This window comes from Asterias rubens, chromosome 1 (genome assembly GCF_902459465.1).
Source record: "Asterias rubens chromosome 1, eAstRub1.3, whole genome shotgun sequence".
Lineage (NCBI taxonomy): Eukaryota > Metazoa > Echinodermata > Asteroidea > Forcipulatida > Asteriidae > Asterias > Asterias rubens.
In genome coordinates, this window is record NC_047062.1 from 16,496,563 (window position 1) to 16,515,641 (window position 19,079).

Consider the following 19,079-nt stretch of genomic DNA (forward strand, 5'->3'; position numbering starts at 1 on the left):
GCTACACCATCATGAAGGTTCAAATTTCTCTGTCAATCGTTGTCTGTGCACATTCCAAGTCAATGGCCACTCTGTTGGGAACACTAACAAGCAACCTCCCAGAAACAACCCAAAATCGTTGAGAGTGTTAGTGTTGTAGTGTGCACAAGAAACATTTACACTAATTTAAAGGAGTCTTAACCTACCTCTTGTGCCTTCATTTGCTGTCTGAGTCCTTTAGACTCTAGTTCTGGAGCAAACATGGCCGCCTTGGCCTGAGCGATGGTGGCTGTTAACTCTGTAATCTCTTTCTCATGACTGTCCCACTTCTTGGCAGCATCTTCAAGGATGAACTTCCTCTCCTCGGTAATGGTCTCCGTTTCCTTGGCTTGGTCAGCAAGAACAGATGCATTCTGGGCAAGATCCTGGGTGTCACAGACGTGGGCGAGGGCTTTGGTGGTGGTTTTCAGAATTTCCAAATTGTCTGTTATGTCTGGAACATCAGCCAAGACGTTCTAAAAATGAAAGTAAATATTAAACTTTGATGATAAATTCGATCATTTGTGTGCTGGCAATTGAAAATATGTAATAATATTGCACAATGTTCATCAGTGTACATCAAAATAACTTCAATCAAACTGTCGAAAGTATGCACAAAGTATTTCTGGGGCTTTCTCCAAACCTGGATTTAGGCTCCAGTGGGGGCTTCGTTTGATGATGCAAATATCTAGCAAAATGAACAATGCTCCAAAGTTGATGATGGAGCCCAAACCAGAGCGGGAGAAGCATAAGCAGGAGCCCAAGTCGAGGTTTGGAAATTGTCCAGGTACTGAATTTCAGATTCCAGGGTTCAGTTGTTTTGTTTGGTTTGTTTCTTCTTCAAGTTTTTATCTGGCTGTTTTCAGAGAGCAGAGATTTTTTGTATAAAGAGCATAAACAAACCTGATGGGCATCAAGCTGTGAGTGTACAATCTGTGGATTTGTCATGACAAGATTGGGCTCCGTTATGCTGACTCCCTCCGCCAGCCAAACAGAAACACTCTCCAGAGCCTCATGATGGTCCTCCCATAGTGCAACAGCCTCAGTCAGCTCAGTGACCTTTTGTGACACAGCTTGACCAAGGGTAATGACCTGTGTCTGGAGGTTGGTTATCGTGGCGGTGACTTGCTGTTTTTCAACAGGCTGCTTGGTTTGGTTGGTGAGACTGTGAGCTTGGTGTTGGAGGACGTCCAGCAGGGCTTTAGCCTCTTGGAGATTCTCCTGAGCTTCCTGCCAATCAAAAATCAAACAAAATGTTATATTTACGAGCAAAAACATCAGAAGATTCAGGGTGAAAACCAAGCATACTGGAGACCATAATGCCTCACTTAGTTTAAAGCAATGCAATACACAACTTACAAACATGACAGAGTTACACGTAAACTACAGCATGGCACCCATCGTGGCAGCTTGATTTACTTTTTAACTCATCGCAATTTTGGGTGGTCAAGTTGTAAGATATCTGCTTTAGAATGACCAATGTTGTGGGTTGGAGTCCCACTTGAGTAATGTACCTGTTGATTTTCGTCACATGACTAGGGAAAATGCTTAATACATATCGGTATAATGTGTAATTTATACACATTTGTGTATGGGTAACACCAAATAGTTATTTATCTCAATGCAAATTTAACATCTATGAAACTCATGACAAGCTATAAATTTATTCAAACAACTGCAACCACCCACCTCATTTGAGCGTTTACTCTTTTGGACATCAGTCACTCTGCCCTCCAGGGTCTCCTGCACGTCTCCAACGATCTCTTCCACCCTCTGCACCTGACTACTGAAGTCATCCCTAAGTGCCTTGGCCTCTGAGAGGTTCCTCTCGACCGCCGTCATCATCTCGGCGACCTGAGCTTGCTTAATGTGAAGTTTCTCAATCTCCTCTGCTACTTCAGGAGGAGGAGCCTGTTGGAGGTGGTCGTACTTGGACTGTTGGGTCTTGGTCAGATCGTCCGAGGTCAGGTTCAGACTGTCGAGGTCATCTGTGAAGTCCTAGAATGACGAGGAAAAAATATGCAGTGTAAAGGGACAACATTTTGGAATGTTTGGAAAACGTCATGGTGTGATAACTGCCTTGCAACCACTGCTCATTTTGATAGAGCTGCCTAAACACAAAAAGCAGCTAAGCCCAACAGAATTATGCTTACCAAAGTAAGGTTACATCCAAGACAGCATGTCACATGTACTATCTGTGACTGGTATCCTGCTCATTAGCAGACAATTTTCAAGTACTACATGTATTTCCTGCTTAAGCATCGCAATGAAATTGGGCCCAGATCAGTAAAACATCACCAATATATGGAATTCTGGCTGAAATCACTTTAAACTTGGTAAAAAAAAATAGGATAAAAATGCAACTTGATATTTGGTTTAAAATCCAAAAGAGATTTCAGTTAACTGTCTTTACAAAAAGGATGATTATTATTATTTTATTATTATTTTTTAAATTAACAAATGATATCATCTTATGGGACAGCCGTTTGGGTTGTAGTGATTTTCTTAGGGAAAAATGAAGAATTTGACCGGGCAGAAGTGTTAACTCGAGGTTGAACATCGGAAAACCAAAAAAAACAACTTACAAGTCTAATCTCGAGTTATAATGTTACATTCTTCCCTTACCTGTTTCCCAATCATCTTGTCTTCAACATCTTTGAGCTCTGGGCCGATACTTTGAACAAGCTCAGTCAACTTGGCAAGAAGTGTCTCCAGGTCTTTCAAGACATCTTCAGACTGAGAGGCAAATCTATCCCTGTCAGTGAGTTCCTCCTCCAGGGAGGCCTCAGTCTTGGCTCCTTTAGACTCCAACCTGAAGAACAAATAATGTTAAAATTTATATCTCAGATTCGAGGTGACATAAAGGCATATGATAGGAAACACAAAAATGGGTACCACTTTGCATCTGTTAAGTTATAATTTTTGTTCTAGTGGTCGTAATTTGTTTTTAAGTAAAAGAAACCACCCAAACAGTATTTCAACATGTAAATGGACATGCAGGGTTACAATGAATAATTTGAGCTGATTCAGTTTTTTTTTAACCACCAACAAACTTCGATCAACAATGGACAGAAAAAATTGCATACCTTTTCCGTAATTTTTTTTTTGAAATTTAAAAATCATTACCAAGTTAATATTATTAATCAAATCAAATCGTTTTCAGTAAAAGCCTGCATGTTCATTTCACATGTTGAAACACTTTTGGGTGGTTTCTAGTACTCCAAAAAAGCAACAACCATTGGCAAAAACTGTGACATAATGGTAGACAAATGTACACTTTACTGTGTTTTTTGGCACATTTTTAAGTTTGCGTTTCTTTGTAAATTACAGCACAGTTTTCTTAATTCATAAGGTAGATGAGTTTCACTGAAAAACAATTAGTAACAATTTTGAAAGATCAAGGTTTAACAGTAACTTTTTTATGCATGATACAACAGCAATTGCTATATTGATTTGGATTTCTTGTAAATACCTGCTGTGTTTGGCCTTAATGTTTGCAATCTCTTCAGAGACTGGATCAGAGAGAGCTGGATCATCCAAGTCAGACAGTAACGTCTCACCAGCTTCCTGGAGCTTGGCAAGTTTGGCCTCACCATCGTGAATCTTGGCATTTGTTTCCTAATAGTAAAGAATACAATAAATAGATTTGGTCAGATCGAGACAATAAGGTCTTGAATGCAGTTTGTATGGATTTTGTTAAATTGGTGTTGCAAACTTTGAGCTACTGGTAATTGTAGTTTATCAAGCGCGATGTGGACTTTTGTGGATATTGGCACTGTAGAAGACTTGAGAGTCGGTCTCCAGAGTAATTGTTCTTAAAAAATCAAAAATAATTTAAAGGTCCAAATTCGTTTAATGGTCATTTCCAATTACGACATTGCAATTTAGGACTTTGGTTATAGCACTGAGCTGATGAACTATCATGTGGTACATTTATGTGATTTCCATCAATTATCTGGAGAAAGAATTTATCATTCACAGGTTCTACTTTTGATCAAATAAAAAAGTAGCCTAATGTTGTTTTACTAACTGATTCTTTTTTTTTCATGTAAAGCGCATCAGGATTACATGAAGATGTTAAGCAAGGAATAAAATAAAAATCATTATGATTAATATTAACACACCTTTGCTGTATTTAGTTTCACAAGTAGGTCCTCATTCCCGATACTGTGTGAGACAGACACTGGCAAACATCTCTCCGCAGTCAGCAAGACTTCCGTCACCTCTTGCAGGGCATCTTGATACTCCTGCCAGCGTTCTCCCTGCTTCCTCATCTTCTCGTTGTCACTGGACGACTTGTCTTGTAACATCTCCGCTAGACCCTGAAGATCTTGCAGTCTCTTTTGGACAGCTGCTTTGCCTGGTGGGTTTCCATGCTTAACCAGTACTTCAGCTTGTTGTTCCAGGGATTTCAGTTGGGTTAGTTGGGCTTGCATTACTTGCATGATTTCCTGGAAGAAAGAGAAAATTTAAAAAAAGATGTTTGATTTACTTGCTGTATAAACTATTTTCGTAAGTTAAACAATAACATTTAAAAAAGGACTTCAACTTGCAACCTAGCGAGCCAGTTCTCTACCAACTGACCTATATTAACCTATGTTGGCAGTCTCCCTATTTGTCAATATCTTTGTTCAGGGTGCCAGTCAGGTGCCATTCAGCCTGTGACTGCCATATAACCAGTGATGATACCCAAGCTTACAATATAACCTGGAAAGCAGCAGAAGAGGGATCACCTTAAGGAGGTGCAATATTTAATTTCCAATATCAAATAAAAAACCACAAGGGAAACTGATGTAGCAGATCGAAGGTTCTAGTCCAGCTCTAGTAATGTTTTCTGTGTTCAACCCAAAACAGTATTTAACAAAATTCTTCAGTTTTAATCGTGGTAACAGAAATTAAGAATAAATACAAATATTGAGCTGCTTTACCTGATTGAGTTGCTCATTGTCTTTTGCCGACGCTAAATCGGTGGGAGACTGGTACACAGCTCTCTCTTGTAAACCAGTGAGGGCGCTCTTCAGTTCTACCGCACTCGACACAAAGTCTTGCCAGTTATTGACGCCATCTTGGAGCTTTTCTTCAATATCTCTTGACCTCGTAGCTGTATCAGCCAATCGTGAACTGAGATTCGAAATGTCCGCTTTGAGTAAAGAGCTTTCCTCGGAGCTCAGAGTGGGCAAGATTTTGTCAGCGATTTCCTCAATTTCATCGAGTTTACTCTGGAAAATAGCTTCCTTGGCAAACAGCAGCTGTAAACGAGAGCAAAATTCAAAATGTTGATATAATTTGACACATCGGTGTATGGGTAAAACCAAATAATAATCTTTATTGATGATGCAAAGTTAATATCTATTAAATTGTTCCAAAAACAAAAGGAATACTTTGCCCTCAAACACAACGGTACAAATTGTTGCTTCAAAAGTGCAGTGTTTGAATAAACATATCTTTTCATTCATTAAAAACATGTGTAAGTCCTGGTGTCCCCATGCAGCAACATTTAGCAGCACACCTGGAGATAAATACGGAAAATTGCACAATTTACAAGTTGGAGTGTACAAAATAGCTGTTACAGTTAAACCCACCTTGTGTTTTCTTAACTGCTCATGACCATTCTCATAATCAACTCCTTCCTCATCTGTCTTTAGCATCTCCTCCGCTGGGTCCAACCACTCCTTCACCGCCTCTTCCCCTCTCTCAAGATCCTCTCTAAGACTCAGTGCCTCTTGGAGTCTTGCAGCTCTCTCCTTGGTGCCGTGGAGTAGCTGAGAATGAAGGGTGTCCATCTGCTCGAGGTCGGCTTGGAGTTGTGCTGGGATGGGTTCTTGGAGCTCTGCATACTTGGCGTTGACGCTGATGATTAGAGCTTGAGCTTGCTGGAGCTTCTTGTCCAAGGTGGGCTGAAGGAGCTGATGAAAGTGGGAGAAGTATCATTTTTCATTTGAATCTTGTATATTCAATACTATTTTCTGGTGTGGATACAAAACATGGCAAGTGTCAAACATTTCAGAATGTAATTTTCATGTATCTCACAGTCAGCCTCTGTTTACTATTTTCAAAATGCTCCCCAATAAAGGAAAAGGCATCCCAATTATGTCTTCTTTCTCCTGAAGGCAATCAGAACATACTGATCGAAATGTTGAGTTCTCAACAACCATTTTTGTTTAGAACCAACACTGCTCAAAAGAGCTTTACACATGGTGCCCCAAAAACCCTCACCTGGTTATACTCCCACCATGCAGAGTTTCAAATCCAACCAACTATTTCTTGTTTACATATTGTGACTTATAATTAATACTTAATCTAATTTGATGTTTTACCTCATGTTTTCTGAGTTCCTCCTCCACTCTCTCAGACGGCAATCTGATTGGTGCCACTCCTCTGATGTCTGTATCCGTCTCCTCAAGCCATCCCAGACATCTATTCACATCCTCCGTCAAGGATTCCTTGGCCTTCTTGGTGCCTTCCAAGACCTCCAGGTTCTGTTTGAGATGCTCTGCGAGGGACTGCATGTCTTGTTTCAGCTTGAGGTTGGTGGTGGTGATGATGGGATGGTCCGACTTGTCAGCCGTCTGGAGAATATCTTGGCCTTGGGTGTCTAGTGTCGTCAAGTTTGGGAACTGGTTGCCGAGTGTCACTAACAGAGCCTTGAATGAATACAATCAATTCAAATTTAAAAATTGTTCCAACTTCGTATTACAATTATGCTTTTCAAAACATCACATTTTGTTTTCTTCTAAATTGCAAATATTTTGCTTAGACGAGAGTAAGAAATTCCTCAGAAATCAGATCATAGAAATCAAGTAAAGGGATACACCGAAACAAACAAAAAAACAGGGGAAAAAACCCCACAAAACTCATTTTATTTAAGATCCCAGAAATACAACGCAAGTCCAAAAACACTACCTGACATTTCTCCAGCTTCTCCTCAGTCATCATTCCCGCTTCCTGTAGGCACGGGATCTCGTTACCACACTCCTCAAGACATTCCTCTATCTCCGTCACATTCTTGGTGTACTCTTTCCTCACCTCCACAGCCTCCTCGAAGACAGAGCACCTTGAAGACGTTGCCTTCAGCAGATCCTGATAGGTTGTGTCTAATCGTGTGACATCATCAGCGTGGTCGACCTGATCATTGCCTACCATGGCAACTTTGCTGTTGTGAAGGTCATCCATCTTGGGTTGTTGATTCTGAATTTTGACTTGAATGTCCTGAAACAAGAAAATACACAAAAAGTATAAATATTAATAAACAAAATTACAAAAAAACAAACAGTGACCATAGGTGTAGAATTCTGCCATGGGATGAAATTCCCTCCTGACAAAAAAGTGTGAAACTGGGATCCAGAACTTAGGAGGAACATTAAAATAATGGCATTTCGCCCCTGGAGTCATAGATTACAAGGAGCTTTGGAGAACAGTATCATCACTGCTGGAGAAGTAGATCAAAGAGCCTGACAAATTTTGAGAAAAAATACATACTTCTTGTTTACCAAGCAGACTTTAAAATGTCTGAAACAGATAAAAGTCTGATATTTAGCATCCCTACGAGCCAGGACATTTGTCCTAATGCTACTCTCTTAAATTATCATGATTTATACAGGGACTCAGAGACCTCGATGAGGACACCATCAAGGGTCTTGAAGAAGTCACTAACCTACCACTTGATTTACGTTCAATGTTCACCTTAGTCCAGAGATCAAACAAAAGAAGATTAACTCTTTTTTTCTTTTTTTCTTTTTTTATAACTAACCTGTGAAAATTTGAGCTCAATCGGTCATCAAAGTTGCGAGATAACGATGAAAAAAGAAAACACCCTTGTCGACACATAAGTTGTATGCGTTTTAGATGGTTGATTTCGAGACCTCAAGTTCTAAATCTGAGGTCTCGAAATCAAATTCGTGGAAAATTACTTCTTTCTCAAAAACTATGGCACTTCAGAGGGAGCCGGTTCTCACAATGTGTTATACCATCAACCTCTCCCCATTACTCATCACCAAGAAAGGTTTATGCTAATAATTATTTTGAGTAATTACCAATAGTGTCCACTGCCTTTAAGCAGTGCTATGAAATTGGGCCCAGTACGCTTTTGAATGATGGTCAACAAGAGAGCATGAATTTTCTTTTTTAGTTCATGGTGGGGGGGGGGGGGGGCGGCTGAGATGAATTCTACAAACCTGTGCCTTCTGAAGCTGTTCCGTTGCCTGATCCACATCATGACTAAGTGGCTCATCCAGCACCTTAGCAAGGGTCTGTAGCTCAGACAGTTCAGCATCTTGGTCTGAGATCTCTCGCTCATAACCCTCCCTCTGGCTGATGGATTCTGCGAGATGAAATTGCTTGTTGGAGGATTTGACGGATACTCTGTTGGGGTAAAAGAACGACAAAGTTGAACATCAGAATCTTTTGCCAAGGTTGTGCGCAACATTGGTTAGATTTAAGATAAATGTTCACAGATTTGCACATAACTTACATGGTAGTAAGATGGTCCTGGTTGAAAAGTTCCCACCCAAATAATATGCCTGTGATTTTTTTCACAGAACTCAGGAAAGTACTGAGTATACAGTGCTTACGAGCACACAATGGTGCAAGGGTAAAACCAAATAATATTCCCTTTAATAATAGTTTTGCCTGAAATGCTATAGTTCTTGAGATATGAGGAAAACAATAAGAATTGATCTTGTAAGTCCAAAACTCTACGTTAGTAAACAGTGAAATGGTTGTGGGCTTGAAGTGTCACAGGTTTGTTATTTAATACAAAAGTTGGGTCACAGTGCGGAACCTGGTCTTTGCCAATTACCAGTGTTGTCTGTTAAACAAGATGCAGCGTTGGTAGTAAGCATAGTTCAAATTTAGAACTACGAACAATTTGAATGCTTAGAACATCTTACTTTTCAAACTTGTCATCAAGTCGTTGAAGCTGCTCATCTAGGCTCTGGTTATCCTCAGATGTTAGTTCTGGTGAGATGTCTTGGGCTTGAGTGTGTAAGGAGCCTACCAGATTCTTATAAGAGTGAGAGTCATCACAGATCTCCTGAGGAAGAAAGTACATGATATTTATAATAAAAAAATAAAATAATAAAAGCAAGTTCAGAGATCAGAGTTTTGCCTTAAAAACAAAACAAATTGTAAAAAACATCAGAGAAAGGACATGTTATAATCATACCCATACATAGCACGCCTTTGAAACTTACAAATTGAAAAAAAAAAAACATAAACTTACCCACAAATGATCTGATATAAAAACAATTTGTTTAGTTGCACTGTTTTGCCATAAAACTAATGTAAAGCACATTGATACGTTATTGTAAAACGTGCTATAACAAATATTTATTACTACTATGGTTCGATATTATAAAGCATTTTGAGAAACACTTCACTTCGAAGTAATGTGGTTATGTAATAGGATAACAGTTTTTATGCCCCAAAATTTTAATCTAAGAATTATTAGCAATTATTTTTCCTGCGTGGACATATTCACTCTGGATTGTTGGCGAAACGTCAAAACGCGAACCTCATTCCAAGTGAAATTCTGAGATGTTACGTTTTATTGTACAGTATACACCTACATTTAGATGGGATTATAACAATCGAACGGTTCTAAAAACCAAAGGTATACTTTGGCTTTAAGGAAAAACAAGGAAACTAAGAAGTTAAGAAAAAACCCACTGACCTGAAACTGTTCACGCTGTTCTTTCATGTGCTCCAGTGGGCACTTCAAGACAACCGGTGCATAAGCAACCAGCTCACTGTCACTCAGCCAGGTGTCCATCTTAGCAACATCAGTCTCAAATCGCTTTGTCTTAGCAAGATGCTTGCCCAGCGAGTCAAGACGAGAGGATGCCGTGTCTTTGAGGAGACTGTAGCGCTGCTGGATCGCTGTTAAAAAAGATCCAAGAGAACACAACCGATTAGATATCTCATGGACCATTTAAAACTGACAAGGTACAATTACGTTATAGGATTTGAGGCATTGCATGGTGAGGTATCAATGTATATTTGGTTTGCGGTAACACCATGTGTGTATCTACTTGCCAGGTAGAGTTGTTCTTAGGGAACTGTCTTGCTTTATTCTACTTCCGCGGAGTAGATAATCAGAAGTTCGGGAGACTTCTCAGTTCTGAAAAGAACTGTCCATTCATATGTTACCATTCATATTTATATTTTTATTAATGGTAAGGGTTTTTATCATATATTTTTTAACTTCTAAGTTTTAAGTTTTGTGACAAGTTTCATTTTGTTACTGCCTGTATACATTTTAAGCACAAATAACCAAAATGAACAGACTTGGCTTGCCTTGGATAAGTATAGAAAATAAATAAATAAATGAACATGTAAACACTATTTCAAGTATTTCAAGCTCAAACAAGCACAATGTTCTAAGTGAAAACAGAAAGTGTACAACATTGACACAACAAAATTGAGCCTCATTACAAATCTTTTTCTTCCAGAAATAATCAAACAGCATAAAAAATGGGCAACAAAAACCAATTAGCATTTTTCGTGTTTTACACAATCACTTGAATATAAAAACATTTAAAAGAAAATTTCAGAGCACACAGCATTTGTGAATATGTATAAAAAAAAAAACATGAAAGAAAGTGCTTTTTCAAATACCAATTATGTCTCTTTTGGTTTACATCGCTAACAATAATTGTACATTACTGGATAATTGACATACCTGTTAGCTGAGAGAGTAGTTGTTTGCGTTCATCTGGACTGCATTGAGGGAGGATGGGTTGACCCTTAGAGACAAGCTGCTGCATCTGAGGATGATGAGACTTCACTTGCTCCTGCTCAGCCTGCATCAATAAGATGATTAATACTTTGGTCATGACTACTTTCATTTTACTTTCCTCTTACCGACTAGGGCCATTTCTATAAAGCTGTCACTAAACTGTTTCTCAAAGACTCTGCTAGAGTTGAAACATCAAACCACTGACTATTTGTTTGCATTTATACCATGGGCCATTGACACTTATCTCATGAATACTTTCTTGTTACTTTCATTTTACTAGCAGAGCTTGAAATTAAACTGGACTGCAGGCCCTATCAGCCGGTGTTTTTAGTATCGGACCAGGAAACTTATGACCGGACAAGTCCGGCAGTCTTGAGTGGTTGAATAATAATATCTCACCCCATCTTCTTATAGAAAAAATGTGTTTAAATGTTGCCTTTGCTTCAGAAAAATCTTTTTCAGTTCTGTTGAGTGTTTATGAAAGCTGTACCCATAAGTACAGTGATTTTTAGTCTTGTGAAACATTTTCAAAGATATGAGCTACAAGCCTTGCAGTCTTTTGGAGTCGTTCCCCAAAACAGAAATTTGGTTAGTTCGTGAACATGAAAATTGATCTTGTGTGTATTGTGAGACATCAACCCACCTTTGCTTCAAACACCTGTTGGACCACAGCAGACACCTGTAGTTTAGGATTCTCCTTCCTTAAAACAAACGGCTCCTTCTCAGCTAGCCATTCCGAACAGGACTCAAACTGCTGCCAGAAGTCCTGACATGAGGAAGATACAAATTAAGTTTTTCAAATAACGATCTTAAAACAGAGGATGAGAAAACACTGCAAAGAAAGACCTCTACAAAAGGAGTCACACCATTACAATTCACTCTGATCAATCAAATGAGTTGCTGCAAAAATGCTCACGTCACAAATCAATTGCACTCTACCACAATGCTGCCGACATTCATTTATTCAATCATTCACATTCATTTCAACACTGGCATTTTGCGTTTATTAATCAATTACCGTGGCATAAAAAAGATCAGAACTGGTCTCCCATAACAGGTAAGGATAATTTTAATATCAACCATAATCGGGTTGTAGTAGTATGCTGGCCAGTTGCCAGTTTAACCACCAGTCAAAATCATCTCCTAGTTCAATGTTTGTTTCACAAAAGTTCCACTTTCGAATCGCAGTTTATTTCACCGAAGTTCCAAAATCAAATTGCTGCTGTAGTCTGGCTGGATAGTTCAGTGTGGAAAAGCATTCCTTGAAGCCATATTTAATATGAACCATTGAACCATGGACTAGTGAAAAGCTGGTGGACTAGTGACACAGCAAGCTAACTAATCCTGCTGGCTAGTCGCTGTAAAAAATTATTGGAAAATCATAAAATGTAAATATCCAACAAAAGAATAAGAAGTCAATAAATACCCTTCTCTCGACGACACATGTCTGTAGTATTTTGTGTTTAGTCAGTGCCCTTTGTTGCAGTGAGGTTAACTGCCCACCGATCTGTTGGATGCTATGCTGAACAGTCTCCCTCTCTCTGTGGCTTAGACCTTGGCAGAGTTTATCAGCCTGCTCACTGATGATGAGAAACACTGCCTTCTTACTGGCGATGTCTGAACACACGACCTGGAAGAAATGAGATCAAATAATCAAAGCACTGTTAGATTAAGTCTTTATTCAATATTCATAAATACCCCAGACAGTTTCGCTATTCTTATTGGTTGAGAGCGTGTCACGTGGGGATGTTTAAACGGTTGATTAAGACACGGCTGAACGCAATTCATAGCTATTAGTTACAGCGCGTAATATGTAATAACAGGCCCGTATACACACACCGTGCGACGGGCTCAAATTTTTTGAAATTTCACAAACTTCGAAAAAATTCACAAAAGAAGCAGTGTCACATTAACTATAATTGTGGAATTATTTTGCTTTTTAACAAAAGGGCATTTATGAATGGCAATATAAGAGTAGTGACTTGTTCTCAAACGGCCGTTTAAAACCTTGCAGGGTCGTGGCCGTGCGATAAAGGCCCTTGCCTTACATGGCCACGACCCTGCCTACTCTTTTATTCCCTTATTCAATACCTGGAATAACAATAATAATAATAAAACAGCTGTTATATAGCAACCTTAACCCAAAGGGTCCCAAGCAATTCACAGTGGTAAAACATTTAAACAAGTTAAGAAAATAATAAAAACATTCTGGAACAGTTAATACATTTTGATTGGTCAAGAGGAGACCACATGGCCACGATTAAACATGCGATATAAACACGTCTGAGTGTTTAAACATAGCCTTACAAACTTGGTTGAAAAGAGGGCGCTATCAGATGATTACGCAAATTTTTGCTTTTTAATTTTAATTGCTAGGTTGCATAGTTTGTCTCTTGTAAGTTTGAAACTGAAGTGGGATTGTTTAAAACTTAACTGTGTATGTTTGCAAAATTTTCACTAGTAGCAACTTGCTCAACATGGATGAGTCAATGCAGCGAGTTGAGATGAGCTCTGAACTATCAGATTTGTTCTAAGCACCTCGATAAAACTTGACTGACAAGCTTCATTTTAATGATAGGAGATACTCCTGCAAGGATCAACTTCCAGGGAAGACTTTCATAGAGATAACTATTATCTAAGCAATAAAATAAAGTTTTCAAGATCAAACCGGATCACAACGAAACTTAACATGAAACAGTCCAGCTACACAAAGCCTTTTTTTTTTTATCACTACAGCTTACATAGGACTCAACCTACCTGGTTAGCGTCTACCATCTCTTGAGCTGACTCCACCCCAGGGCTGATCAGGAAACCATCGGCTACCGCCCCCTCAGTCTCAGCTAACCAGATCCTAGACTCCTTGGCTTTGTCTAAGAAGGCATTGTAGTCTGTCAGAGAGTGCTGCAGGGTGTGGGTACCAGTCCGGGCTCTCTCGCCGAGACTTACCCATCTCTCTGTGCTTCCACTATGAACAGAAAAACAGAAATGATGTAGTTTGTTGAAGCAGTCGGCAATATTGGTAATAGCACCCCTCACTAATGACGTCATTTTGGCCTAAAATACACGGCTGTCAAACATGCCTAACCTACGAAATCACTGCGCCATCCACACACCAAAGTGTGTAGTTTGTTGCAACTCTATTTCTATCTCCATGGTCACGTGTAAACATACAATTTAAACGTACAAGCCCACTTTAAAGTACACTTTTGTCTGAGATCCAGGTACTTAGCTTCTATTTTTAGCATAAGTGCAGAATGCTATTGTTAAAGACTAGTGTCCTCATTTTAGTTGACACAACTTGAGCGTAAAACAACAAACTTGTGAAAGTTTAAACTCGATCGGCAATAGGAGTCACAAGAACATAGTGAAAACCCTACCATTGTTTTTTTACTGTTTTCAAACATTTCTGGCCCTGCAAGATCAAAACTAATTGTTTAAGTCATTTGTATACCATGTATGTTAAGTGTGTAAATCTTTTAACATTAGGAGTCGGGGGGAAATAGTGAAAAACCACGCACAATTTTCAGCATGGTAACACATTGTCCTAACAACTCAAATCAGCTTTAAAGGTTTTAAGGTGTTTTTTTTTAGGTACAGGTTTCTAAAACATTTTACACAGAAAAAATCATTGTAGTATTTTAAACTTCATCATCATTTTTATCCTTACAAATCCTTTATAATATCTTTAATATAGAAAGGTTTGTGGTAACACCATGTAATAACTATCTCTAATGAGTTGGGGTGGTTCTGAAAAGAACCGTTGGTTTCAACTCGATGTTTCGATCAGTATGCTCTGATCGTCTTCTGGAGAAAGCTATCGTATTTCCACCATGCAAAGTTTCAAATCCTACTTAATATCTTTAATAGTAGATTTATTTTGCAATTAAAAAACAAGGTGATGCAATATTTTAATTCCAACGCCTTACCTGAGGAACTCCTGCACAGCATTCCTCTCTCTGGGGCTTGTGGATCCAGATACTTTCTTGGTTGATTCTCTTACAGCTTCCAGTTCCTTCCTATCAGCTAACAGGGAGACGGTTCTCTGTAAGGTCAAGACAAGAAAGTGTAAACATTTTTATCATTTGTTGTCATACAATGTACTGTGAACCAAATGTGACCCGCTCTGTGAAAATGAGTCACAGGTAGGCAATTTCAAGAATTTAGTTATATGCATGGCTGGAAAGAACACATCAGCAGCAGTAATTTGGAATATGTCTAAGCTTTGGGGTGTATCGCGTTGCTGAGTTACTCCCATTTGAAAGTAAAATGATATTTTAAACTACCATTTCGTGCAAAGGGATACAAATTAGACATAAGTATGACCACAAAACTGTTGTATTCATAGCTTTATTGCCTAAAAGTAAGTGTTCTACAGGTTAACCATGCAACTATAGATCTTAAAAAGAAAGAAAAAAATAATAATAATGCATTGGGCGACATGTGACTCATTTTCACAGAGTGGGTCACAAATGTGCAACGAATGTCAACAACATTGTGTATTTCTAACTAGGCCCAATTTCAAAGAGTTGCTAAAGCAAAACATTTAGCCAAGTAAAAAAAAAAATGTTGCTTCCACTAACTATGTCACCACGTACCAGCCAAAATAACATTTCATACGTACTATTTTTTCTGGTTTCCTGTTAACTTTTGCTTAGCAGGATGTTTGAAGCCATATTTCCTGCTTAAGCAGCTCTAAACAGAGCTTCTCAAGCAGAAAATCTAGCTTAAATATTTCAAGCTAAGCAAAATAAGCAGGACATTAGGAACAAATAATTTGTGTGATATTGTATTTTATTTGTAATCAAAATTGCTTCAGCTTAAAGTTGCGCTTATGAACTTGCTCTATGAACTCTATGAGCAGCTCTATGAACTTGGTCCCTGGTAGATGAAGAATAGTGTCCAAACAGTGTACACAATAAATCAAAGAGGTATTTGAAGTATTTCTGACCCTTCTTTTGAGTTTGTTATCAATTTTTGAGAAGCCAAGATGTGGTACACTTCCTCTGGGGGATGTTGATGAACTGCTCTCTGCTGCACCCATGGTGATCAGTGTGGGTTATCCTTGGGTTAGTACTATCCAAGGGAGTCAAGACTGAACAAATGTTCCAACAAAAGCGTTGTCATGTCGCCGCGCACAATAACATAGTAGAGTCGGTCTGGAGAACGACATTTAACACAAGAGCTGGAAGTCTCATTTGAACAGCACTGTAAGATATCCAAGTTGCTGTTCAATTCATCTGAATTCCACATTCATTCTGGTTTAGTCCAACAGATTTCCACATTCAAAATGATGCTAATTTCACCACAGCTGCTCGTTCAAAATCCTGTTCATTTTAGCACAGTTCCACATTCAAATTGCCGTTTATTTTCCCATTGTTCCACATTCAAGGTGCTGTTTAGTTCACCACAGTTTCACATTCAACATGCTGTCTAGTACACCACAGTTCCACATTCAACTTGCTGTTTGTTTAGTTCACCACAGTTCCACATTTAACTTGCTGTTCAGTTCCACATTCAACTTGCTGTTCAGTTCCACATTCAACTTGCTGTTCATTTCCACACAGTTCCGTATTAAAAATGCTGTCAATTTCTTCATAGTTCCGCATTCCAATTGCTGTTAATTTCACCAAAGTTCCAAATGCTGTTCATTTCACCAAAGTTCCAATTGCTGTTTATTTCACCAAAGTTCCAAACCAAAATTGCTGCATATCTTTTCAAAATTTTTACATCCAGTCTCCTTCATCTCTCCAACAAGACATTCTTGGTTTGTCAGTTCTTCTGAACGGATCACCAACATCATTCACAATGTCTCCACCAACCAACATGTGATCTCTCTTCTCTACATCATGTCGTAACTCTGACAGCGCCGAACAAATTGTAAACAACTTTTCCCTCCATATACAAAAAATCCATCTCAAGTCCCCGCCATCAGCTATATGCAAATACCCGTGGCTATTGTAGGCTTGTCTGTAAAGCCAGCTAAGCCAATAAGAGGTGGGCTGTTTGACAAGTACAGATCACACAATAGAGTTGTCTGCTACTGAATGTGTGCAGTGGATAAGAATCTAAATATTGATCAACCCACTACATTATCAGGTAAAAAAGTACGATCATGTAGTGAAGAAATGGCTGCTTTATTTCTCCTACATACTGTATTGATTGGTGAGTGACACTAGAGTACAATAGACTTGCAAAACTTTGCAAAGAGCACATTGATTATTTTAAGTCTTGTGAGGGGAAAATGATGTCCTTCTTAAGCGATGTAGGAAGAATCTCACTTGAGAATGGATCGAAGACTTAAGTGTTTGGATTCCAGAAAAGGAACACATGTAATTTTAAATTATTTCCACACAGAGTGATTTTCCATGAAATTTTTGAACATAACTTTTGTTGTATGTGATAATATTATGGCAGCTTGGAAGGGTTGGAGTAATTTAGTAAATATTATTTAAAAGAAATAACACTTTTTGGGAGTGAAGGGGATTGTAAAGGTAACAAACAGAATGCAAATCAGTCTTACAAAGGAGAAACATTTTAAAGAAAAACAAGGAAAAACAGCCTAAAGCTAAAAAATTAAAAAAAGGGCAGTAAAGTTTATGTTTTTGAAAGAAGAAATATCTCCATTCCGTTAAATTGATTCGAACAAACATGTTATAAAATAAGAAGCAGTAAGAACCCTTGCATATGGCATTGCAACCCAACGCCCTCACTGAGGTCAATGTCTGCAAACAGCTTGCATTGCTCATTAAAGCTCACTATGCACATTCAAATATTATGGGGCCCCTTGGGTTCCCAAATACATTCTTTTTAATATGTAAAGGAAACCAAATCACACACTTTCGCAAAACCAAACATTTAAATACAAAATACCTACACAGTCTATCAATACATAGATCAAATTGAACTTAATGGCTATCGTTTTACATGTCATCTTTTTCCCTTAATAAAGTGATTTGTAGCCCAAACTTTCCTGCTTACATCTTGTTGAATCTCATCAGGTATTAACCCTCCTACTCTTTGTACATTTTCCAGTTAGTTGACTGACTATTTTAAACCATTTAACTGAATGGGTCATATGTGGTAGCATCGGTTCACTTTGTATTGTATTTGCTTTTGTTTCCTTTTTAACTTGTGTCCACCAGTTTTTTTTTTTTTTTTGTTTTTTTTAATGCTGCTTTCTTCATTCCTGTTTCACTCAAGTAAACTTTTTAATTTTGTATTTAACATATTTTTAATGTAATCTTATTGTAAACCAAATTCCCTTAGTCTTTGACTTTTTATTTGGTGATGTTTTTTTTAAATAAAATAAACCAATATTGTAATTGATTTAAAAAAAAAACAAAAAAAAAAACCCACTTAACTAACTGTACATGTATGTCTGTGTAGTTGCATTCACACATTAGGGTTAATCCTTAACCTTTTTTTAAGTGACTAGCCAGCGACACCAGTTAGAACGCCATTTCGTTATTCCACCATCTTTTTCACAAGTCCATATTTCATATAAAGTAGGGATTCTTTTCAACACTGAACTAGCCAGGTTGACCACTTGGAGTGATTTTACACTAGGCCTGAGATGCTTTAAGTAGCATCTGAACTGCTGTTTAGGGAGAACGCTTTGACATGAAATAATATTGCAGGATTGCATTTTTTATCTATCATTCATAAATACCTCAGACAGTTTCGCTATTCCTATTGGTGGAGAGTGCGTCACGTGGGGGTGTTTAAACGGTTAATAATGACCAGCTTGAGCTGTTTATAACCGGTTGTTTTCGGATAAGTTTAGATGCATACTACGCACACGAATGCATATCCGAAACTGTCTCAGTCATAAAGATGCAACACACATACAGAGCTCAAGGACGTCAGAAAACGGATAAGTTTTACAGAGTTTCTTACTTTACGCCTTTTAACCAAAAAGGCATTTATGAATGGAAATAAAAGAGAAGTGACTCAATTTAAAACTGCCGTTTAAAACCTTGCAGGGACGTGGCCGTGCGATAAAGGCCCTCGAGGGCCTTCGGCTCGGGCCTTTATCGCACGGCCACAACCCTGCTGGTTTTAAGCGGCAGTTTAAGAACACGTTGCTACCCTTTTATTCCCTTATTCAAGACCACAGCTGATGGTATTAAATATAACTTTAAAACATTTTACTACCATGAGAAATTACTTGAATTAGTCAAGAACTAATTGTAATACCAGGTAGCACAACAGCCATGGAAGTAAAAAAAGAAATTCTCAGAATATACAGCTGGAACAACTGAGTATCAATCAAACCAGATAGACAGAGAAGGGGCAAGCAAGAAATTATCGCAAAACTTTTTGCTAT

General features: G+C 38.3%; 1 protein-coding gene across 8 annotated transcripts in view; it reads right to left on the bottom strand.

Annotated features, from left to right (window-relative positions):
• LOC117288372 (nesprin-1-like) overlaps positions 1–19,079 on the bottom strand; it is a 210,338-nt gene that overhangs the window by 95,187 nt on the left and 96,072 nt on the right. For all 8 annotated transcript variants that reach the window (XM_033769230.1, XM_033769267.1, XM_033769236.1 and 5 more), the window contains 18 exons: positions 14,680–14,795; positions 13,511–13,718; positions 12,180–12,383; positions 11,397–11,519; positions 10,697–10,817; positions 9,689–9,894; positions 8,907–9,049; positions 8,193–8,379; positions 6,922–7,227; positions 6,336–6,662; positions 5,601–5,924; positions 4,947–5,267; positions 4,143–4,469; positions 3,491–3,636; positions 2,644–2,830; positions 1,708–2,016; positions 922–1,248; positions 186–494 (listed from right to left, as the gene is read on the bottom strand). In XM_033769230.1, the coding sequence (XP_033625121.1) occupies positions 186–494; positions 922–1,248; positions 1,708–2,016; positions 2,644–2,830; positions 3,491–3,636; positions 4,143–4,469; positions 4,947–5,267; positions 5,601–5,924; positions 6,336–6,662; positions 6,922–7,227; positions 8,193–8,379; positions 8,907–9,049; positions 9,689–9,894; positions 10,697–10,817; positions 11,397–11,519; positions 12,180–12,383; positions 13,511–13,718; positions 14,680–14,795 (4,191 nt within the window). The remainder of the gene's footprint in view (positions 1–185; positions 495–921; positions 1,249–1,707; positions 2,017–2,643; positions 2,831–3,490; positions 3,637–4,142; positions 4,470–4,946; positions 5,268–5,600; positions 5,925–6,335; positions 6,663–6,921; positions 7,228–8,192; positions 8,380–8,906; positions 9,050–9,688; positions 9,895–10,696; positions 10,818–11,396; positions 11,520–12,179; positions 12,384–13,510; positions 13,719–14,679; positions 14,796–19,079) is intronic.